Source organism: Notamacropus eugenii, chromosome 2 (assembly GCF_028372415.1).
Source record: "Notamacropus eugenii isolate mMacEug1 chromosome 2, mMacEug1.pri_v2, whole genome shotgun sequence".
Lineage (NCBI taxonomy): Eukaryota > Metazoa > Chordata > Mammalia > Diprotodontia > Macropodidae > Notamacropus > Notamacropus eugenii.
In genome coordinates this window covers 394754573-394779460 of record NC_092873.1, presented here as the reverse complement: position 1 = coordinate 394779460, position 24888 = coordinate 394754573, and the positions used below count along the sequence as shown (strand labels likewise).

The 24888-nt window shown below is 35.7% G+C and overlaps 1 protein-coding gene across 7 annotated transcripts in view; it reads left to right on the top strand.

The window, feature by feature from the left end:
- ARID4B (AT-rich interaction domain 4B) overlaps nt 1-24888 on the top strand; it is a 241013-nt gene that overhangs the window by 162441 nt on the left and 53684 nt on the right. For 5 of the 7 annotated variants that reach the window (XR_011975434.1, XM_072647529.1, XM_072647524.1 and 2 more), the window contains exons 12-17: nt 9551-9623; nt 15882-15976; nt 16552-16649; nt 17839-18079; nt 18912-19087; nt 22973-23233. Coding sequence is in view for 6 of the 7 variants with exons in the window: in XM_072647529.1 (XP_072503630.1) it covers nt 9551-9623; nt 15882-15976; nt 16552-16649; nt 17839-18079; nt 18912-19087; nt 22973-23233 (944 nt within the window). In the remaining variant the exon portion in view is untranslated. The remainder of the gene's footprint in view (nt 1-9550; nt 9624-15881; nt 15977-16551; nt 16650-17838; nt 18080-18911; nt 19088-22972; nt 23234-24888) is intronic. The other 2 variants (XM_072647525.1, XM_072647526.1) reach the window with 2 other exon arrangements.

Sequence of the window (24888 nt, the reverse complement as noted above, 5' to 3'; positions counted from 1 at the left end):
CTATAGTCTTATTTCTTTTCCCTTTTCTGGGCATTTTCCCAGCCAGTGACTTGACCTCTGAATATTCTCCTCACACCCACCTCGCCTCCTGATCCTCCCAGCCAAAGTTTGGGGTCTGAGATTCAAATGCTGCTCCCCAGCCTCAGGGCTTCAGCAGGGGCAGGGCTGGTATTCAGTGTGAGATTAAGTTTAGGTGCTCAGGTCAGGGCAGGGCCGCCTCTCAGGCTCAGTTCCCTCAGGGGGTTTATGCACAGACCTTCAACAATGGATCCAGGCTCCTGCCTGCTTGGGGAGCCCTGGTCTGCCGCTGCCTCAGCTTCTGCCTCCTGAGGGGACCTGAGTTATGGGGGCACCCCACTCCTCTCTCGACCCGCCAAAGAGACCCTCTCACTGACCCCCCTCACTTGTGGGTGGAGGGCCCTGCGCAGCCGCTGGAGATCCCATCCCTGAAGCCTGCTCGGATCTGTTCCTCTCGGTGCCACGGCCATGGCAGGGCTGGGCTGGGCTCTGCGGCCGCAGTGCGACGGACCTTTTGCGAGAGGTTTGCAGGTCCCTCTGGAACAGAAATCTCCTTCACTCCACTGTTCTGTGGCCTCACTCGACTTTTTTTTTTAAAAGCTAAATTTTGAACCACCACAAAGTCTTACTCCTGTGCCCCTTTATGATTATATAGATGATCCTGTGTCCTGTCCCAAAATCTAGCTAAGGACGGAGAGGCTCATCCTTCACCAGTAGCCAGGTGACTAAATGACGAATTCTTTGACAGTGGCAACACACAAAACAAAAGAAAAATAGAAAATGGCCTTTATCATCTTCTCTGTTGCACTCATCTTCTTCAGTAACATTGGCTGAGGGCAGAAAAGAAGTCAGAAGAGACTAAAGATTATGTAGTTTTAAAACCAACAATAAATATTAATAACATACTTTAAATGTGAACTTCTTGACCAGTTACCAGTACTTGGACATATATTTGGGCTCCCTAACATTGCATATTCCTTATTTCACCATATTATAAAGTAAAGATGACAGTAATAAAAACAATTTGCAAGCAGTAGCTGAACTAGAACAGAGAGAGTCAAAGGAGACCTCTCTGACAACCTTTTTGGGGGATGTAGAGATTGAGAAAAGGACGAGGATACCAAACAGATTATTTAAAAAATCATGAACACTATTCCTACCAAAGTGGACATCAGTACCTACGAAACCATGTCCCTATTTGCTCAGGTCTGAAGAACCTTTATGATAAGTAACCTACACCTTTCTCAAGGGCATGCTTGATAAAAGTGTAAGAAAAGAATAGGTATGGTTTCAGAAATTATATTCTATACCAGTCTAAGTCTTCATAATTACATATCTGTTTGAAAGACACAGTGAGTACAAGATACCATGTACTGAGCTTCTTGTTTGTTGACTACAAAAAGAATTTTATTTTGGAAAGCAAAACATCACCATAAAGGTGTCTTCTATGCCTTTGTTAAGGTCATACAGCATTCCCAGAAAAAAAAAATAAAGCTACAAGTGAGATAACTTTGTTTTAAAAATCTTCCTATTACGTTAATGTCAAATGAGGGAATAAGATAGACATGTTTGCCAAAAGTATTTACTGCTGTCAAGGAGATGATCTAGTATAGAGTACAAATCAGTGATGAAGTCCTTATAGAAATTATATCTTCTAGATGTTCACTTTTTGCAGTTGACATTATTCTGATGGCATCAAGGCCTAGAACATACAGCTTCTAAATGTTTTTTTTTAATTTTTTTCTAATATATGTAATTTATTAATTTTTCCGTTGTCAGCATTCACTTCTACAAGAATTTGAATTCCAAATTTTCTCCCCACCACAGGACAGTGTGCACCCCATCCACCCCTTCCTCCAGTCTGTCCTCCCTTCTGTCATCCCCTCTTCTTCCATTCCCTTCCCCTCTGTTTTCCTGTAGGGCAAAATAGATTTCTATACCCCATTGCCTGTACATCTTATTTCCCAGTTACATACAAAAACAATTTTTAACATTCATTTTTAAAGCTCTGGGTTCCATGTTCTCTCCCTTCTTCCCTACCCACTCTCATTCAGAAAGCAAGCAATTCAATATAGGTCATACATGTATAGTCATGCAGAGCACTTCCGTAACAGTCATGTTGTGAAAGACTAAACACATTTCCCTCTGTCCTGTCCTGGCCTCCATTAATCCTTTCTCTCCCTTGACTTATCCCCCCACAATAGTGTTTGCTTCTGATTATCCCTTTCTCCAATTTGCTGTCCCTTCTATTATCTTCCCTCTCCTGTCCTGCCTTCCTGTAGGTTACGATAGATTTCCGTACCCAATTGAGTTTGTGTTATTCCCTCCTTAAGCCAAATCTCATGAGAGTAAGGCTCACTTATTCCCTTTCATGTCCCCCCTCTTCCCCTCTATTGTAAAAGCTATTTCTTTCCTCTTTTATGTCAGATGATTTGCTACATTCTACCCCTCCCGTTCTCTTACTCCTAGTACATTTCACTCAAAAGTAAATTTTATTTTTTAGGTTTATTCTCCCTTCATATTTAGCTCATCATATGCCCTCTGTTTATATGTGTGTGTATGTATGTATGTATGTATATACATACATGAACACGTACACTCACATAAATATATGTACCTGCACACATACATACACATATATAATATACTCATATATACCTATACACACCTACACATATACATACACATATATAATGTACTCAACCATGCATACCCCTACACACACAGACACAGACACAGTTTTTTTTGTTTGTTTCTTTGTTTTTTTCAATCTTAAAAGTTAATTCTGCCTAATTTTCCACATAGGGGGAAAAAGTGGGTGAAAAATACCTATTGACTAACAAATTAAGTCAGTAAGTATTTATTAAGGGTCTGCTTTGTACCAAGTACTGTTCTAAGCCCTGGACTTACAAAGAAGGCAAAAAAATCAGTCTCTGCTCTCAAGGAGCTCACAGTCTGATGGAGAAGACAACATACAAAACAATCATGTGTAAACATGACACATGCAGGATAAATGAAGGACAGTCACAGAGGAAAGGCACTGGTATTAAAAGAGATCAGGAAAGCTTTCTTGCTGGAGTGTGAAAGAAGGGCAGGAGGGAGATTAGGAGAGAGAAAGAATTCCAGGTAGAGGGACAGTCAGAGAAAATGCTCCTAATCCTAATCAGGAGATGGAATGTCTTGTTTGAAGACCAACATGAAGACCAGCATCACTGGATTGTAAAGTATGTAAGGCTGGCACGGGAAGAGTAAGGAGTAAGAAGTTTGGAAAAACAGGAAGGGGACATATTTTGAAGGGATTTAAACACAAAACAGTATTTTATATTTGACCCTGGGAATGATGAGGAGCTTCTGAAACCTGTTGAATACAGGAAAGTAATATGGTCAAATCTGCACTTTAGGAAGAGTAATTTGGCAGCTTTGTGTATATTGGAATGGAATGGGGCAAGATATAAATCAAGGAGACCAAATCAGCAGGCTAATCCTATCATGATATGATGAAATCCTATTCCAGGGTACTAACAGAAAAAGGGCAGATATGATTGATATGACAAAAGTAGCATTAACAGATTTGGAAATGGATAGAATATGTGAGGTTGAGAGAAAATGAGGAGTCAAGAATGAAACCCAAGTTGCAAGCCTGGGTGATTGGGAGGAGGGTGATAACGTCAAAGGAAGAGGGAAGTTCAGAAGAGGAAAGGATTTAAGGGAAAGATACTGAGTTCTGTTTTGGACATGTTGAATTTAAGGTATCTGCACAACATCCAAGCTGAGATGTCTAGTAGGCAGATTGAGATTTGAGATTAGAAGACTAGGAGTACATAAATAGATAGGAGACTCATTAGTATAACAATGATGATTGAATCCATAGGAGCAAATAATATCGTTAAGCAAACTAATATAAGGGAAGAAGAGCATACAATATGTCAGATCTTTTGGGGAGCAACCACCTTAGTTAGGCCTGACCTGGATGAAGATCCAGCAAATTAATGTGAAGGGCAGTCAGACAGGAAGAACCAGGAGAGAATTGTGTCACAAAAAAAAATGAAAAAACTAGAGAATATTAAGGAGAAAGGAGCAATTAACAATCATAGAGGTCAAGAAGAATGAGGTTTAAGAAAAGGGTATTAGGTTTGGTAATTAATACATTGTTGGTAACCTTGGAAGAAATAGTTTCAGTTGAATGATGAAGCCTGAAGCCATAATGCAGAGTTAAGAAAGTGTCAGGAAAGTAAGTGAAGGCACAGATTGTTAAAGGCCTCAGTAACTTTAACCATGGAAATTGAGGAAGGAAAAATCAATGAAAGGTTTTTTTGAGGATTGGAAAGACATGAATGTGTTTGTAAGTCGCAGGAAAGCACAGGAAAGCAACCAGTAGACAGAGACTGAAGATAGAGGATATGTTTGATAGATAGGGCAGTCTGCTAGAGAAGATGGGGTATAATTGAATCACTTTTGTGTGTAGAAGGGTTTGACTTCGCAAGAAGGGTTATTTCTTCATATGAGATGAGTGAAGGAGGAGATCATGGCAGGAGGCATCTGAATGATGAGAGAAAAGGAGGAGAAGAGGAGAAAAGATAGTTCTTGGTGAATGGTGTCAGTTTTTGTAGTGAAATTATAAGACAGTGTTCTCAGATGTCAGGATGTGTGGAGAAGGAGAGCTATGGGAAGTTTGACGAGATGAAAAGATTTGGAAAAGTCACTGTGACAGATTGGATAGTGAATCAGGGAAATGTAAAAGGATTGCCTTTCCACAATGAGGAACCGATTGAGATTATGTAACATAAATTTAGTCAGCACAGTTTTGTTTTGTTTTTTTTCAGCACATGCTTTTCTCTAGCTTTATTCAGCAGGATGTGAGTAGGAGCTGAGACAGTGAATGGTGAGTGTAATCCAAGGCTGAGACTTATAAGGCAAGATCTTTAAAAGGATAAGGTGGCATGAACTTGAGAGACAAACAGTGTAGAGCTGAACTGGTTTACCAGGGTTTAAGGATGGGGAAGAACGGGGAGTATAGTTCTGCAGGGATGAAGATCTGGGAAAGGACTGAGAGATTGCGGGTCATGCAAGCACAACAAACAGCATTAAGCATTTCACAGTAGAGAGAGAAGTAGAATGACAACAGTTTGTGATCAGCTTGGGGAATTTCACAGTTTCTGAAAGTGATGTGTTAGTGGGTGATAACAAAGGCAAAGATACGAACATTTCTGTGTATGGGTACAATGGAGTGGAGGAATAGATCATGAGAAATAAGTTAGTTGAGAAACTGGGAGGTTAGGGTGTTTGAGGAAATATCAATATATATATATTTTGAAGTTCTCTAGTACAAGGGCAGAAATTGAGAAGATAAAGACAGCTAGGCACTGAATTTGTTGAGGAAGGAAGCGTCCTGGAGGTCAGTTAGATAATAGGTAATAAAATCTTGATTGGGTGGCAGATAATAGATTGAATAAATTTCAAAAGTGGGAGGAGAGGTTACTGAGTCATGGGGAGAGAAGGAGAGGCTAGAAGTGGTAGTTGGGAGCAGTGTATATTTGAATTCCTCCTGTTCAACTAGTAACTGGGAGAGTTTGGGTGAAAATGCATCCAGTGCTGCAGAGTGACCAGAGAAGCTATGTAATCAGGAAAACACCAGGTCTCAGTGAGTACATGAAGGTGGATAGAGAGGGAAAGGAAAAAGTTTAAGATAAAAACAAGCGCATGGAGCAGATATTACAAAAAACACTATTGATAGAATAGGTAATCTTATAGTGGGATATTGGGGGTGAGCAGAATAAAGAAGCAGTCAGTGGAGGATGGAAAACAGAGTTTAAACCTTGACAGCTGAGGCTCAGAATCTTTAGAAAGGTAAGGGTTTGATAGGTTGAGAATTCATTGTTCATTGAGGAATGTGTTCAGGTAGGTAATCACCATTCCTAGGGGTTCAGCCTGAGAATCAAGCCATCCCAGGGCTTTTTGACAGCTCTGCTTAACTGGAAAGTAGAGAGGAAATAGGGTGAAGTACTCATTCATGAAAGGCGACTGGTGAAGATGCATTTGCAAGAAGGAATGCAATATAAAATAAATGTCCAAACTATGATACGCAGTTGAGTGAACAATCTGTTAAGATATTCTGTTAATATGGTTAGATATATTATTGGATCTCTTATCTACTCCCAGATCATCACCCCTGGAGAGTTATTCTCTTCCTCATCTATAGCCTTTGGTGAATCAGTTCAGCTCCACACTGTCTGCTTCTCTCAAGTTCCTTGCCCCTTGTCCTTTTGAAGATTTTGCCTTGCTAAGTCTCAGCCTTGCATTACATCCGCCATTTACTGCCTTTGCTTCTGTTCATATGCTGCTAAGCAAAGCTGGTAGAAATCATGAAACTGCACTTAATAAATCTGTGGTAGATTTGTGTTACATAATGTCAACTGGATCCTCATTGTGGAAAGGCACTTCCCTGACCCACTATCTCACTCATGATAGAGACTTTTTATTCTTTGTCAGACTTCCCATGGCTCCCTTTCTCCCCTGTAAGTTAGAATCTTTTATTGTATATTATCTGTTTTATGGATCTATCTTGGGAGAGGTGTGTCTGTGTCTATCTGTCAATCCATTCATCCATCCATCTGTCCATCTGTAGGTTTAAAAGGTATTACCAGGTTGAACGGATTCAAGTTGGGCCCAGTGATAGCTTTTAAGTCTGTCATTCAAGAATTATCATAGTTAAGTGCAGAAAGGCTCATCATCAGAGAACAGACCTCCAGGTGAATTTTTTCAGTCATAGCAACCCTAAAAGACTATTTGTTTAACTTGGAGGGAGAGGATCAAGAAAGGGGGCTACTGTATATGCACTCACAATGAAAGCACTCTCCTGGATAAAATCACGTGTTTTTTGAAGCATTTCATAAGCTGATCTTTGTTTTTGCCGTGATTTCATTTCATGAAGTAATTTCATCATTCTAGACAAGACTTTCATTTGTAAATGAGCGTTTAGATTGGATGATCTTTAAAATCTTTTTCAACTATTAATCTATCAGATAGATATAGTTGTAGATATAGATAGATCATACTTATTCTCCACAGTTTTGTGTTACAAGCAGATTTTATAAATATAACAACTATCCTATCACACAGGCTGTTGTTAAAAATGTTGAAGAGAACAGGGCTGAGGACAGAGATCCTTGTCTCAATATTAGAGACAGTTGGTATTCACTCATTAATCATCCTTTTTTGGGTATATTTATTCTGCTAGCGATAATCGTGCTTAATTCTACTCTCATTCAGATTTCATTAATCAGTTTTGTCCACAATGATGAACTTAGTGATGTTATCAGATTGCTTGCTGACATTGAGATGTTAATGTGTCTATGATGGTCCTTTTCTTTATTGGCTTAATATTTCAGCAACAGAGACAAGATGAGGTTAATTCAGTATATCTTGTTCTTGGTAACCCATACTCTCTCTTGAAGATAACCCATTCTCTTTAAATGCTCAAAAAGCATCTGTTTTATAATCTAGTCTAGAATTTTGTTGTGAGCTTAGCATATGGTATTTGTCATAACCTACCTTTTGTTCTTTTTTGATTATCAGGATAACATTTGTCAATCTCCTGTATTCTTGCACTTCTCTCATTTTCTACAATTATACAAAGATTATCAGCAATGTTTCCATAATTTCATCCACAATTATTTTAATACCACAGCAGGGAATGAGATTAGAAATTAGTACTCTAGAGATTTGAACTTTGGCAGTCGAATTCTTTCCTATATCATTGCCTGTCTTGGATTTCAGATACTTCTGAACTTTTTTTCACCCTTTCTAATGGAAAATTATCCTCTTTAATAGAGAAGATAAAACAAAGTAGGAGATTAATAGTTTTACTTTCTTGCTGCACCTCCCTCCTATGCTTGTGAAGATCAAAGAAGACAGTAATTGTAAAACAACATTTAGAACTGTCCCTGACAAATAGTAAGCACTATGTAAATGCTAGCTGTTATTATTTTTTCCCTCTTATCTATTAACATTACCATTTATCTGAAGTAGTAAGCCTGTTCTTTCTTTGTTCTCCTTACACCAAACACGCATTTTAGAAATATTAAACTTATTTTTTGGTTTAGCCTATTATAGTTCCACATCATTCTTTTACATTTGTACCCAAATATTTGTCCTTGTCTATTTCCTTTGTAAATATGAACTCACCTTTGAAATCCTTACATAACTATATCAGACTCTTTAGGAGCCTTATTTTTAACTGATATATAGACCTGTGAATGTATAAGTAGTATTCTTCATCTTCATGCTGTGGCTTAGTAGATTGTGCTAGACAAGAAAACATGGGTTTGAATCCTGCTTTTGACTTTGTGTGATCATGAGCAACTCAGTTAACATTTCTGGGCTTCAGTTTCCTCAAATGCTAAATGGGCATAATTACAGTTGTTGTGGACCTTAAGATAAATAATACATGTGTAGTACTTTGTAAATCCTAAAGTGCTATTTAAACATCAACTATTATTATTCTGTTTTTTATCCTTTTTAATTAAGAAGTACTGCTTCTGCTAGTATTCATTTTTTTGTTATATATGTTGTTCTTTATACAACCTAGATATACAATTTATCTGAGTATTTTTTCCCAGCCCTACCTCCCTTGCCCATAACTAGTAAAATAATTTTTTCTATAATTGAAAATGGTAGTATATTTTGGACCTGCAAGTGATTTATAAACTTAGTATCTCCATTTCAAAGAAAATAGCTTTACTTAGGTACACTACAGGCAGGATAAATGTAAAGTTCCATTTGTCAAATTTTTTATACCCCCTGCCCCTTCCCATTTTAAAATGCAAGCCACTGAAGAAATGGGGTGTTTACTCCCCCATAATATCTAAATTAACTACCCTGCTCTCTATAGGTTTTTCTGGGACCCACTTACCAGTGCTGCAACCCTTGATCACAACAGCAAGAAAGTAGGTCCTTCCTTGTAATGGGAAACAAATTTATTATCTGAAGATTTCCATAACTCTGAGTCTTCAGGTAATTTTAAACCAAGTTTGGGCCCCACTCGATTCCATAAGTTTAAATTTGTGCACGGTGGGGTTATGTATAAAGTTATCCCTCTCTCTAGTTACATCTAGTCTTGGGGGAAATTATGTTTTATGGAAGCAAATTTTTTTTTTGTTACTACTTGTTCCTGTTTGAGTAGGTTTCTTGTGACTGTAATGTTAGTTTGTAAGTGAGTAATAGATGTAGGAAAAAAAACTTATTCATGAGCTTTTGAAGGAATTATTTCTACTCTTGCCTCCCTGTATGGAATTTGTATATTACATATTAGATTACTTTTCAGAGAGAATTCTGATTTAAAATGTAAAGATTTTCAAAGTAGCATATGTTGCTTCTTAATAACTTAGTATTATTAAAATGTTATATTTTAATGGTAAAACACTCTTTTGGCACTTTGTGATAATATAATTTTGGAGGGGTCATAAAACCAGCTTGTATTAAATATTTAATTGGACAAATTTTGATTTTTTTTATCTTGTTTGATTTTTATTAGGAAGAAATAGAACCCTTTCCAGAGGAACGAGAGAACTTTCTTCAACAGCTTTACAAATTTATGGAAGACAGAGGTGAAGTGTGTTTTCTTTCAATTAATCTTCAGTTAAATTTTTTTTTTCAGATAATCAAACTGATATCCAGTTTAGTTATTAAAAGTTGATTTTGATTAATTTTAAAGATATATTCAAATTTTATAATATGTAAACAGTTATGCGATTTTGTAAGTTGATCTGTCTTCCAGATTTCTATTTATAGGTCTTTTATTTAAAAGTATACTGATTTTGTTCTTTTTTGCTGCTCTAATTTTGAGTCACTAGAATGGAGGCACTTTTTATACTTTAAAATAAAATGCTTTGAATTTTCTGTAGTATATATCTTTAGATGTATGGATCCTTATTCCAGTCTAGTATAGAAAGTCTTTGTTTCTCAGAAGAGAAGGGGGGAAATATGCAAACTAGAACAGATATAGTAGAGAATTACAGAATGATCATGACATGATCACCTCAGAAATTAATTTTAGCTATAGTGTCATAGATTACTCACCCAAAACAAAATGCCTCCACATTGATTTCAGTCTTTTTTCTCCTCTCCTGTACAGAAATAAGTACAAGAAAGGAATGTATTTGGTAGGAAAGAAAATGGGTTCTGTTTTGAACATGTTGAGTTCATGATCCCTATATTATGTCTATTTCAAAGTATCAAATAATCAATCCAAGTGAACAAAAAGTTGACAAACATTAAGCATTTAGCATGTGCCAGACACTATGCTAAACTTTTCAAATATAAATGCAAGAAGTCCTTAAGGAGTAGGGGGAACCCAGACAAAAAGGAGAGTTGGAAAAAGGAGGTGTACTAGGTAATAGGTCCTGGAGGGGACATAATAGAGAAAGTTCAGACACCCAGTTGTAAACCCTGGCCTGGGTGCTTTCCTTAAAATGGAGATTATGGGAGGAACCCATCAATTAGAAGGAGGAGCTGAAGTGGAGTGGGGAGTACTTCCAGTGTGAGAAATTTGGGGATGGAGCGAACCAGCAGGGCAGGGAGGCTTCTGTGGAATAGTGGAGAATATCCAGAGAATTAGTAGTGCAGGATTAGAGCTCAGGAATGAGATGAGGCTTTGAAATATCAGTCAATCAGTAAGCCTTTATCAAGTATTTACTATGTTCCAGGAAGACAGCTATAAAAAATGAAACAGTCACAAAGAGCTTATATTCTGGTAGGGGAAACAACAACTCTGTGTGTGTGTGTGTGTGTGTGTGTGTGTGTGTGTGTGTGTGTGTGTGTGTGTGTGTGTGTCTGTGTCTGTGTCTGTGTCTGTGTCTATGTGTGTCTGTGTGTGTATAAATCTAAAGTGAATAATTACAAATAAATACATTAATAGTTAAGTAAAGATACTTTGGGAGGAGAGGTACTAGCAGTTGGGGGATCATGAGTGGCTTAATGCAGAACTGTTTGAGCTGTCTGAAAGGAGAGAGGCACTCTAAAATGGAAGTGAGGAGAGAGTGCTTCCAGACATGAGGGGTAGCTATCATTTTATCATAACTAAACCTCTGGGATATGATGAAGTTACTCAAAAAATGTCTATAGAGAGGAGAGAGGGGACAGGACAGAGCCTTGGTGTACACTCACTTAGGTAGTGGAATATGGATGGCTATCTGGCCAAAAAATCTGAGAAGGAACAGCCAGCCTCACAGTAGAAGGAGAAGTGGAGAGAGCAATATTACAGAAACCCACAAAGAAAGGAATATTCTAGAAGGAAAAGGGTGGTCAACAGCATCAAACACTATAGAGTAATCAAGAATGATGAGGATTGAGAAAAAAGCCATTGGATCTGACGATTAAGAGATTGTTAGTAACTTTGGAGAGAGCAGTTTGGTTTAAATGATGAGGTTGGAAGCCAAATTGCAAGTTGTTGAGAAGTGAATGAAAATAGAGGTAATTAGAGTAGACAGTTTTCTGGGAATTAGGATATGGAAATGAGAGGCGTAGGGAGGCAATTTGAAGGAGATTAGGATATGGAAATGAGAGACGTAGGGAGGCAATTTGAAGGAGATGGTGGGGTTAATGGAAGGACAGACCTGGCCATATTAGTAGACAATGGCAATGAGGTAATAGATAAGAAGAAAATGAAAATATTCTAGAAAGTAATGATTACTGAGGCAGGCTTCTGAGAAAAAATGGAAAGATACAAATAAACTAATTGAATGCTATGAAATTCTAAAGACTAAGTTTGGTCCTAAAGAATAGATGTGGAAGTGCACATTCCTTCCTCTCCCATTTCTTTGCAGTTTGTTCAAGTGATCCTATTTCCATCCTATGTCCTCCAGCAGATTGCCCCTCTTGTCATTCCTACTCTTTCACTTATTTTCAATCTCTCCTTCTCTGTTGGCTTATTTCCTACTGCCTAAACCTCTGCCTATGTCTCCTTTACCCTGAAAAAACCATCACTTGATCCTTTCATCTTTCCTAATTGATCAACTGATTCTATATCTCGTCTGCACTTTATAGGTAAACTCCTTGAAAGGACTGTCTTCAGTAGGAGCCTCTAAGACTTTCTCTCTTCCTATTCTCTTCTTAATTTCTTACATTCCAGTTTATAATTCCACTGAAACTGCCCTGTTTCAAAGTTATTAATGATTTTAGTTGTGAAATCCAATGGCCTTTTTTCAGGCTTCATTCTCCTTGATCTCTCTACAGCCTTTGACCCTGTTCATCACCATCACCATTAACCCCTTGATACTCTCTTCCCTCTAGTTTTTCAGTACACCATTCTCTGCTGGTTTTCTTCCTATCTGACCACTCCTTCTTTGTCTCCTTTGCTGGAGCCTCATCCAGGTGACACCTTCTAACTGTACGCATCCCATAGGATTCTATCCTGGACCCTCTTCTCTTCTACCCCTATACTGCTTCACTTGGTGATCCCCAACTCCCATGAATTTAATTATCATTTCTATGCTGATAACTCTCAAATCTACTTTTCCTGCTCCATCTCTCTGCTGACCTCCAATCTTGTATCTGCAGTTGCCTTTCAGACATCTCAAAGTGGATGTCCACTTTTGTTACTGGTGGGTTGTTCTGTCATATCCGACTTGTTGTGACCCCATGAACCAGAGCTGTCCATGGGGTTTTCTTGGCAAAGATACTGAAGTATGTTGCCTTTTCTTCCCCAGTGGATTCTTTTGTCAGGTAATCAGAAGTTAAGTGACTTGCCTAAGGTCACACAGATAGGATGTATCTGAGGCTGGATTTGAACTCAGGTCTTCTTGATTACAGGGGCAGTGCTGTATCCACTGAGTCACCAGTTGCTTCCCTGATGTCTGTTAGATACCTTAAACTCAGTATGTCCAAAACAGAACTTATCTTTCCCCCAAGCCCTTCCCACCTCTTATCTTCCTTATTATAGTAGAGAACAACACCATCCTCCCAGTCCCTCAGGTTCATAGCCTAGGAGTCATCCTGGATTCCTCACTATCTCTCATTATTTGTATCCAAGCTATCTCCAGGCCTGTTGATTTCACCTTTGCACCATCTCTTAAATACACCCCCACATCTTCTCTGAAACTGTCATAACTCTAGTGTAGGCCTTCATTACCTCACACCACAATTACTGCAATAGCCGCTGGTGGGTCTTGCTGCCACTCATCTCTCCCCACTCCAATCCATTCTCTATTCAGCCAGTAAACCGATTTTCCCAAAGCGCAGTCATGTAAACACTCCCACCTCCCCACACCAAATAACTCCAGTGGCTCCCTGTTACCTCCAGGAGCAAATACAAAAGACTCTTCTTGGCATTCAAAAAGACCTTCATAACCTAACCTTCTCATACCTTTTCAGAATTCTAATTCTAGTCCCTAACACATACTCTTCATTCCAATGACACCAACCTCCTGACTCTTATAAAAATAAAACACTTCATCTCTCCTCTCTGGGCACCTGCTTTAGTTATTCCCCATGCCTAGAATGCTCTCCCTGTTTATGTTCAATTACTGACCTCCCTGGCTTCTTTTAAGTCCCAATTAAAATTCTGTTTTCTACAGGAACCCTCCCCTAACCCTTCTTAATTTCAGTGCCTTCCCTCAGTTAATTATTTCTGATTTATTCTGTACATAGCTTACTTTATATATATTTGTTTGCATGTTGTCTCGTCTATTGGATTTTAAGTTTCATGAAGGCAGAGACTGTCTCTTGCCTCTTTTTGTGTCCCCAGTGCCTGGCACATAGTATATGCTTAAGGCATTTTTATTGATTGTTGATTGAAGTGGGGGTCTATGGGTGTGGACCCTTTTTTCTTCTTTTTTTGCATACATTGTTTGGTTTTTTGTGCTTTTTCCCCCTTTCTCTTTATTCCAATGCATGGCACTTGGGACTCTCAGGACACATTTTAAAATGTAAGCAATTTTAAAACAAAGCTCAATAAAAATATGTTTTAAAAATAATGTGATTGGCCTTCCAGAAAGAAGAAGTTCATTTCTTCATCAGAGACTGCACGTGTAGGTCAGTAAAAACATAATTTAAAAGTAATAGGATTGGCCTTCCCAGAGAGACGGTTCATTTCTTCATCAGACTGGAATAATAGGGTACAAACTGCTCACAACAGATAGCCTCTTGTTATTTAGTTGTTTTTAGTCATGTCCAACTCTTCATGACCCCATTTAAGGTTTTCTTGACAAAGATATAGGAGTGGTTTGCCATTTCCTTATCCATCTCATTTTGTATCAGATGAGGTCCTGTGCTCATTGCGTAAGGGAAATGAGTATTATGAGAGATTGTCTCTCTTCTAAGCATGATAATGAATCAGAGTGGAAGAAGTAAAAGACTAGTGTGAGATTGGATGTCTTAAATATGTAATAGATTTACTAATACTGAGGGATGAAAGGATTGAAATTCAGAATGAGAAGTAAGAATAGATTTAAGAAGAGTAAGGCATAGGAAAATAATGGAATGATTGGGTAGATGAATAACTCAAGCAAGAATGTATTTATTAAGCTTTTATTATGTGGCCAGGACTGTACTATACTCTGGGGATACAAATATAGAACAGTAGATGGAGGGAAGCTGTCAATTCTTCGACTTCAACACGTCCTTCATTCCCTCCATCTCTCAATTCTTTATCAGTCACCCTGGCAATGACTTTCCCCATCCTTATTGCCTTGGTGAACCAATCAAGCTCTATAATTTAGCTCCTTTTCTCTCAAGTTCTTTGTGGTGATTACTGGGAAGTGGTTTGGATAGATTGGAAGTTTTGGTCAAATAAAGAAATTTTGTAGTTCTAAATAGAGGTGAAACTCATTTGAGTAATAAATAGATCAAGGATTCGGTTGCTCTTGAATGTAGTTTCCAAGACCCATTATATTGTTGCCCACCAGCTGTCCTGTCATTACTCCTCATTTCTGCCTGCTTCTGTTCTTCCTTTGTTTACCAGATCTCTGAACAAATAAATATTAGTAAAGATCCCTGAAAACATTTTTGAAGACTATATGACAAAGTGAAATGTGAATTGAAACTGATATTGTGATTTTCTCCAGTCTTTACTATTAAAGGATTTTTCTTTGTATACCTGACTTTGTACAGTACAGATTCACTTATGATATTTCAGCATTATACATTAAAAAGGAAGATTTACGACTAATGTGAAAATGTGTTTAATAAGAATATACATGTAGAACCCATATAAGATTGTCATCTTGGGGAGGGAAGGGGAGAAAATTCCAAACTTACAGAAGTGATTGTTGAAAACTGGATACAAATTAATTTTTTAAAAAATGAAGATTTATTCTCTGAAGTTTCATATTTGTGTAGGTTCCATGAGATCATAGAATCATTTGAAGTAGAAGAGACTTTAGAAGTCATCCAGTCTAGTCTCCTTATTTTACTTACAGATAAAGCCAAAACCTCAACAATTCAGTGACTTGCCTAAGGTTACTCAGTAATAGAAGTAAGCTTTGAACTCAAGACTTTTGACTTCCAGATCCAACATTACCTCAGAAATATCCTAATCAAAAACAAACATGTATCACATGCAAACAAACATGTATCAGATGTGATATTTCTCATTCAAATTCAGATTCCTTGGCTGTAGTTTGAAATTTAACTAGTTTTTGCTATTGCAAAGTGCTTAAAGTAGCAATAGAAATAATTAATGGCAAGTGTTATTGGGTCAGGAAGAATGTTAATTTGATTTAATATATTGCCTGTATACCTTCTTGTGTGATTAGAAAAGTTTTGTTACTTTAGTTTGTTAATTTTTTTCTATTGACAATTTCAGCTTCACAAAATTTCAGTTCTTGTTTTAAAAAAAATCTCTAAAGTAATTTTTGTTTTGCTAATAGGCACACCTATTAATAAAAGACCTGTACTTGGATACCGAAATTTGAATCTCTTTAAGTTATTTAGACTTGTACACAAACTTGGAGGATTTGATAATGTAAGTATTAAGATTAATAGTGAAGTATGTCAAAACCTTAAAGGATTGAGAAGTTATGAATAAGAAAACAAAGAATGGTTACTTTTTTACATGCAAATTTGTAATTTTATTAAGGATTAAAAAACTCATACATCATAGTCTACCTGTTATTCAGTCTTTTAAATTGTTTCTCAACAAACTGTCCTAACCCCAGAAATTACTTTCAGTTTGATATGGAAATCAGCACAACAGTTGTTTTTTAAACATTTTTGTTTAAATATGTGCTTGCTGAATTCAGTGGAGCAGCTCTGATTTTTTTTTAGCATGACAGAATTTTAATGCTTAAGTTATTGGTTTTCAAATTTATTTAATTTTTTTATTTTAAACTTAATACAAATCTTGCTTGAATGGCAGTTTTTAGTAGAGAATGAAATTTAAATTTTGTCTTGTTAGAAATGAGTTGTAACAAGTTAATTTTTTTAAAAATCATTTTCAAATTTTAATTTGATCTCCTTCATGGAAAAACGTGTTTTCTCCTAAAATTTGTTTTTTTTATCATTTATTCATGTAAATATTTATTTTATTTTTTCTTATAGATTGAAAGTGGGGCCATATGGAAACAGGTCTATCAAGATCTTGGAATTCCTGTTTTAAATTCAGCTGCAGGATACAATGTTAAATGTGCTTACAAAAAGTAAGTGCTAAAGACAGTGGTTTCCCAAATTAGTGCTATGTTCTTACCCCAAGGGGGTTTGATCAGCCCATCAGAGAGGGAAGATATAGGTAGAAGGGGAAGTCTGTTGTGGGCTTTGTCTCCAGTACAACCACTGTTAGCCCTAGAATCCCCCAGAATTCTGTTCTTTTTCTCCCCTGTGTTCGAACCTTCTTTTTTCTGTTGGTTGTAGGCCCATCAGGGCAGTTATATCCATGCCTATATTCAGGCAACACTCATAGCATTAGCTATGCAAGTACCATTGGAAAAGTCCTCCACCTTCACCCTACCTCCTACCTCAACGTACCACCTTAGGTCTATGACAGTTGACTCTCAGATGGTGGGCTCTTTGTTCTAGGCAAGGACCAATTGTGTTTGATGGAATAGTGAATCACACAAAATTAAATTTGCATTTATAGATTATGATCTTCTCAGATGTCATCACATCTTTCCCCCTATACCCACCCATCTTTCAGACTTCCATTTATTGTTGAGAACACTTCCATCCTTTTAGTCACTTATATTTTCAACCTCAGTTTTAGACATTATCCTTCACTTTGTGCTCTTACTACATATATTCAGTGAGTTGTCAGATCTTTTCCTTTGTATTTTCACAATATCTTATCACCTAGACTATTGTGATAGACTTCTAGTTAATGTCCATGCCTTAAATCTCTTTCCTTATTCCAGTACCAGCTCTACCTATCAAAATCTTTCTAAAGCACATGTCTAACTATATCACTTTCCCCGTACATGGACTTCATGTTACTTAAGATCAAAAGAAAAATCCTCTATTTGACTTTTAACTCCCTTTATAACTTGTCCTCTTCCTGCCTTTCCAGTCCTATACCTTATTACCTTCCATGTAACTTGCACAAGACAATCTGTGTTCTGACTTTGCATTTTCAGCGACTATCCTTTATGTTAGCACTCTCTCCATTGTGTCACCTAGCTACTATGAAGACATAGCTTTGTGCTTTAAGAACTCAATGAGGATTAGACATTTTATAGCCAATTTTCACAGGTTTAAGAATTAACAGAATTTGAGAGTGGAATGACCCCTCATCAGCCATCTAGCACTACTGTATTAATGACAGCAATCTGTGCAAGAAGAGATCTGTAGTACTGTTGGGTCTTTTTTACCAAAAACAATTTGTCTTACTGTTTACAGATATTTATATGGCTTTGAAGAATATTGTAGGTCAGCCAACATTGAATTTCAGATGGCATTGCCTGAGAAGATGGTTAACAAGTCTTATAAGGAATGTGAAAATGCAAAAGAAACAAAAAACAAGGAAGAACCTGAGTCAGAGTTGAAAGCAGAGGTTAAAGAGGAAGGAGATGCAGTAGTACAAGAAGAGAAACGTGCTGAAGATGAGACTGAAAGAAAAGAAAATATCAAACCTTGTCTGGTAAACTAGATTCTATCTGTGCTCTACTTGTTGTTAGTATATCCTGTGAGTTATAATCCTTAATTAAACGTAGAAAGTTTCCACAATACAAAATATATCTTCCATTATTAGTGATTTGATATTTCCTTACCAATATGCTATTTTTCTTTAATTTTAGGTATTATAACTATATTTTATTTGTGTCACAAAAGGTTGTACTTAATTATTTTTGCCTAGTTTGGTTTAAAAAATTTTCGAACTTCATAATTTTTCTTACCTTCTTATTCTCAAAGTAATAACTTCTTGCTGTTTTAATTGAGAATGAAATAATGTCAGACAATTAGAATATCTTTAATGAATTCTTTAAATGTAGTTTAAACATCTATATTATATCTACAACTATACTACTGGGTACAAATTTTCTCAATAAAAAAATTGTAGACAAAAAGTGGGAAATCTCTAATTCTGTACTTACCCAGAATTGCCTTTCTTGGTATAAAATGTAGGCAATGGACATAAGGCATTTTGATATAGATATGACTTGCCCTACAACTTGCTTCTTTTTTTTGACTCATTTTCACAATAATTTTTTGAGTTTAAAAATTTCAGTAGTGAATTAGATAATATTAAAGAATTTTCTGTTGCTAGCAATTAGATTAATTCCTATTGAGCAAGCACTTAGTAAGCCCCTACTATGTGGTTTCCACTAAGAATACAAAGAGAAAAAGGGACCAACATTCCCCACTCACAAAGGAGTATACATTCTTCCAGGTATACTCTCAGAGATCTTTGGTATAAAAATACGAACGGTAATTTTTTAAATTTTGGCTTAGTCTCTCTAATATTTTCCTAGGGTAATAAAAAGAATTTGTCAGAACCTACACATACACAGTCTGATCAGGAAAAAGAACTTAACATTAAAAAAACAGAAGAGAATGAAAATCTAGAAGTTAAAGAAGATGATACAATTAAGGTAGATGAAATGCTCAACACAAAGGTAGAGGCAGAAGAAGAAAAAGCAAAATCTGGGTAAGACACTTGTTTTTGGTAAAAAAAAATAATTTTGAAAAGCTAAGTTAGTTTGATGTAAATAAATGGTTGGATTCATTATTCTAGGTTGTTAATGTATTTTAATTTATCCAAATGAGAGAAATAAGAGCAAATACAGAGTGATTGCCTGATTTAGATTCATCTTGTTCAAAATTTTGCATGGCCTAGATCTTACAAGTGCCATTGTATGGGGAGGAGATATGTAGTTTTCTGATTTCGTTTCTCTTGTTCTTGACTTAGAAATATGAGAAACTTTTCAAAGATGAAATTGCTTCTTACTGCTTAATCTATTCTTGCTGCATAGCAATAGATGTGAAAAAGAGCAACATCCCATTGTTTGTGGGAAACTGGATGTCTGTAGGTTATGTGTTGTGGCCAAAGTTTTTTATTACTTGAGCTAAAATTAATGACAGGAATTAGATACCTTAAATTCTGAAACAATGATTCTACAATAAAGACACAAAATCCTAATCATTTTGATTAAAATGTTGATGAAATAGTGAGCAATAATGTTTATTCCAGAAGGTTTTTTTCTTACTGTAATCTGGGAATTCCTGTTGGTCTGTTAAGGACCTGTAAGTCAGTGTTTTGCAATCCAAAGTATAGTATGGGCTACTTTGTCCTCTAAGAACTCAGTTCCAGCCTCTTTACTTGAGAGACTGAATCAGACAGCTAAGATGGGAAGTGAGGGAAGGTGGGATAAGGTAGCAGAAGAAGAATATAGTTGAAGTCTTCCATTGAAACTTAATTATGTTTAGAATTTCATTATAAAATATTCCACGAATTTTTATCCCCATAGCCATTTCAGTTTCTTACTATTCTTGCTTTCTAATATTCATTCTTGCTGTTTACACCCTAAAACTAAATTTAATGCTGATTCATTTTCTTATTTCTAAAGAAAGCTAATTACTAAATTTAAAAACTATTATACATTGTGAGATTATAGAAATTAATTTACTGATTTTATACTGAGAATATTACTGATGAGCTACCTAAAAATAAAATTTTAAAGGATTATTTAGATAATTTTAGTTGTTTTTTTTAAATCTCTAAACTTTTGTTGCCTAAGGAATTGGCTACTACTTAGGTTTCTTCCTCCACATTTCAGGCATGAAATACATCCTCTAAGAGTTTGACTTCAGATTTGGGAGAAATCTGTTGAAGTATTTTATGTTTTTTAGAATAATCTGTTGACCCAAAATGTGGTACTTTAAAAGAAAGTAAACTGAAATGAATATGCATATATATATATATATATTATATCAAATGACTTTGAAATATATCTCAATATGTATCAATGTAATTTGGTATGTGTATATATATCACATATAAATACATGTACATACATGTATATGTATGTGTTATTTTAGCCTACGTATTGCAACACATTTTATATTTGAAAACATCGTCTTTTGGGACATCCTGTTTTTTTCAACTTATTTCTCTAGCCTTTGATTTTGTCCACTGTACTGTTGAATAGAGCAGTGAATTCTTAGATTTGGCTGATTTCCAATAATTTAATTGTGATGTTTGCTTTTTGTTCACTCCCACGTGCTATTTGGGTGAAATTCATTTGGTTTGTATCCCTATCTGACATTAAATGGATCTCATGTTTCATTTTGATTGACCTGCTCGACTAATATAGAACATTAATGTTTGTTTCATGATCAGTAAGAGTTTTCCCATTCTACTTGCTAAACATTGTTATAGTTTTGTTTTATTGTTATTATTATTCATGTTTAACATTTGTGGAATATCTCAAATATGTTCAATACTAAACTATGTAAGATCTAAGTTGTCTGCTGTTTTTGTTAGAAGAATTTGGACTTAGCACTATACGCTTCCTTCTTTTTCATCTAATAGCGTTGAGATCTGTAATTAGGATATTTGTTGCTCGAAGATTAAACCTATTTTTTGTACCAGAATATATACTCTATAATCAGTGAAGTACAGTTGCATAATCTTAGCATTCCAATCAGATAATCTTCTGAGAATACAAGAAACCTTAGTATTTTTTGTTCTCTTCATATATAATTTTTAGTAATTATTGTACTTCTACACTACTATTTCTGCTGCCATTTTCTTGAATATTTTAGGTGCTTCAAGTAAGTACTCCTTCCTATGTTTTGATTTCCTAATCAGCCAGGTTGATGGGCAGTATACGAAATGTTTTTGTATTTCACTTTAAATGATAGCAATGAAAAAAAATCTGTTTTATACTTAGAAAACTCAGTGAAATCCTATAAAGTCCTATTTGTAGTAACAAAGTGTACTCCAAAATACTTTTATATTTTAGCTAGTATTTATGGAAGTTCTACCTTTTCAGATTTTTCCCATTAAGAAATTTCATTGAGGATTCTAATACTAAGCTATGAAACAAGTATTTTAATAATGTTTTATTATAATAACCATCAGAATATACTGTCACTAGAAGACCCAGGATATCTTTTTATTTAAAAAGAAAGACAAAACTCACAATTTGCTGCCCTTTTTTTGGGTATGATTTGCATAGTACTCAGTGAATGACTTTATGGAAGCAAAAAATAGCTGTGAAACTTAGGCTTTGTGGTTTATAGCAGAATTGAGAACTGTGCTTTGTGAATGTTGAATTACTAAAACGAATAAGTCCTTGTTGACTTAAGAATCTCTTCAGAAAATGAATGGAAAGGGAAAGGAACCCAAAACTCTACCCATACATGGCGCATGATATACAATGGCCATAGGTTAATTGTAAAATATTGTCTTTAGGTAGTAAGGTTGAAATTTTCTCTAGATAAGTGTTTTTTGTCATAAGACTTTTATTCACAGTATCTATAAGGAAGTCTGGAAGTAATTCTAGATGTGTGGTTGATTTTCATATTTAGGTTTTTGTCTTTTGAAATGTTCCTCTTTGAGAGAAATGAGTTGTTTTAAGTGTAGGTACTGCTGTAAAGCAGACTAAAAATGAAATATTGAGTGTAGCTTTAGATTTCATATTGAAGTTACTTTCTCTTAATTCTGAAATAAGTCTACTTGTGATGTTTTTGTGCTAATGCAGGTTTTTTATATATGTTGTTTATATGGTGATTTGTGGAGTTTTTCTGCAAATGCTAGGAATACTCCTAAATTACAGAAAGAGTACATTGCTGAGAATGTTCAAACTGATTTCATGTTTGTATGTTGCTGTTTCATTTTGGAAGAGTGGCATTTGGAATTAATCTTCAACATATTTTGTTGGAATTTTAAGTTTGGTAGACTATGTAAAAGGTTATTTGCAGAAAAGGTAAACCAGAAGTTAAATGTAAGATAGTACTTAGAGAAATAAGTGACATTAGCAGAATCTGCTTATATAAGGTCAAATGATACCTTAATTGTCAGTTAATATATTTGATTACATCCAAAGCACATGGTTTCAAGGTTAAAAGATCTTTAAAAGACTAGCTTACTTGCAAGTGAAAGATTTGGTTTGGTTTATCCTAAACCTAGAAATACCTAAAGTAAGAGAAGGAAACGTTCAATAAAAAATAAAATGACTGTGGAGTCTAATGAATGTTCAACAAAATGTGTAAACATTTGAAAAAGATAAAATTTGTTACAGTCAATCTCACTAGTTCCTTGGTATACAGCACTACTTCAGTTCTTCTAGCTGTTGATGGAAATTTTCTTTAAATGAAGCCTTTTTTGCCTCTTCACTTTCTGTGAAAGCTTCTCTTGCTACCATTTTTAGTGATAATATTAATTTGAAAATCAGAAAATTTCATGCACTTGGAACCTGCTGTTCCCAGGAACAATCGCATCCACAATATTTATCAGTATATGTGGGTTGGAACTGAAAAACTTATCAAGTGTCTTTTATTAACTCTGCAATTTTTTAAACCTTTCAAGAGATGAAACGAATAAGGAGGAAGATGAAGATGAGGAAGAAGCAGAAGAAGAGGAGGAGGAGGAGGAGGAGGAGGAAGAGGAAGATGACGACGATGACAACAATGAGCAAGAGGAGTTTGAATGCTATCCACCAGGCATGAAAGTTCAAGTGCGGTATGGACGAGGGAAAAATCAGAAAATGTATGAAGCTAGTATTAAAGATTCTGATGTCGAAGGTGGAGAGGTCCTTTACTTGGTGCATTACTGCGGATGGAATGTGAGGTAACTGAGTTTTAGCTAGTGATTACTACCTAAAAATACTTCTAAAATACTTTTGTATTTTAAACACGAATTGATGGTTGAATTACAGGCTTGCTGATACTCTATTAAGGTCATTGTACCATATCAAAAATACTTAGATTTTTAGCATGTAAATTCCACATTTAGTGACTTTCTATAGTTCTTAATGTTTTGAGTGCTGCATCTTAGATTATAGCATAAAGAAAAATAAAGTCTTGGCAATTTTTATGGTAACATCTATAGCTTTAGAAAAGCAACTTTATTGGTGCAGTAATAGAAGATAATATTTTTTAAAATGTTAAAGACTTTAGAACTTCTCAATGTCTCCAAGCCAGTTATCAGTTCATCTGCTTTTTGCATATTCAACTGCATTGCTGCATTATCTTCTTCGTAGTCTTCTTAAGTCATCTTTATTACATTTTGTTCAATAGTCAGGAATGAGATTCTGAAAACTTTACCTTCTTCAAGAAGGCCCTTATTCTCCAGTTATCTCCTCATCAACAGGCCTTGCATTATATCTTCATTTCAGCAGCAACAGAAGTTTCTTTGGACCATCTCCTACACTGGCAAACATCATAACTGAAAGAATTCAACTCTACTCAAAGAAATAGTTGGATGGCACTTTTCAGCTGCCACTGACCTGGGGAACAGGATTTCAAGACTGAAATTCAGTCTTGGGTTGTGCTACAATTCTTATCATGAATGAGTAGTCTGTTGAGCTGATGTAGCCAAACTTTATGCAAATAAATTCTTCATGAAACTTAAATAGACATAGTAGATTTTAGGATCGGACACTTTAGTTGTCTGCTTAACAAATGGACTTTTCTTGGAATGTCCGTTATTGTATTTGGAACATGAATATAGCTAGTACTATAAATGTTGTCTTCTTAGAAATATAGAAAGAAATTGTCAGCAGTACCTGTCTGAGGTATTTCAAAGAGGATTGTCATTCTTTTATTTAACTTCCTTGTAGAGTATGCTTCTGACTAATGACAGTATTGCCAGGAAGACCTCATCTAAAATTTTCAACTTCTTAAAAGCAGGTTTTTGCAGTCATGTTCCAACAATGGAAAGGATTGGAGGCACTGCCTAATCCACTTACTTTTCTCATTCTGTGAAAACTATAATTTCAATCCATCCTGATGCTTGGGATACCATAGCAACTCCAGTGCTAAGGAAAACCTCAAGAATATTGTCTGGGATTCATTCTGCTCATTCCAAACTAAGAAGATTTCCGGAATTTAAAGTGCCTACGTCAATTCACAGATATAACAGAGTCACATTAGTTGTACAGGAACATGTTTCAGATGACATTGAGATAATAGTTTTTCAGTTCAACACTGTACATAAATCAAATATTCAGCCATCACTTGTCCTAATGCTGTCTAAATAGTATGTTTTTCCTACACTGAAAGTCTCGTTTCTGAAACACTTCATTACATGAAGATAATTGGGAGCTGAAAGATAGATGTTATGACAATATATTGACCAATTTTTTGTAATTAGTCATTTTTAAAAAGTGGACTTTTCATATGAAGACTATTAAACTGTAACTAGCTTCTCTCATAAAATACTGGGTTTGACTGGGAAGATTAAATTGAACCACCAGAAATAAAAAATGCTAAGTGTATCATATA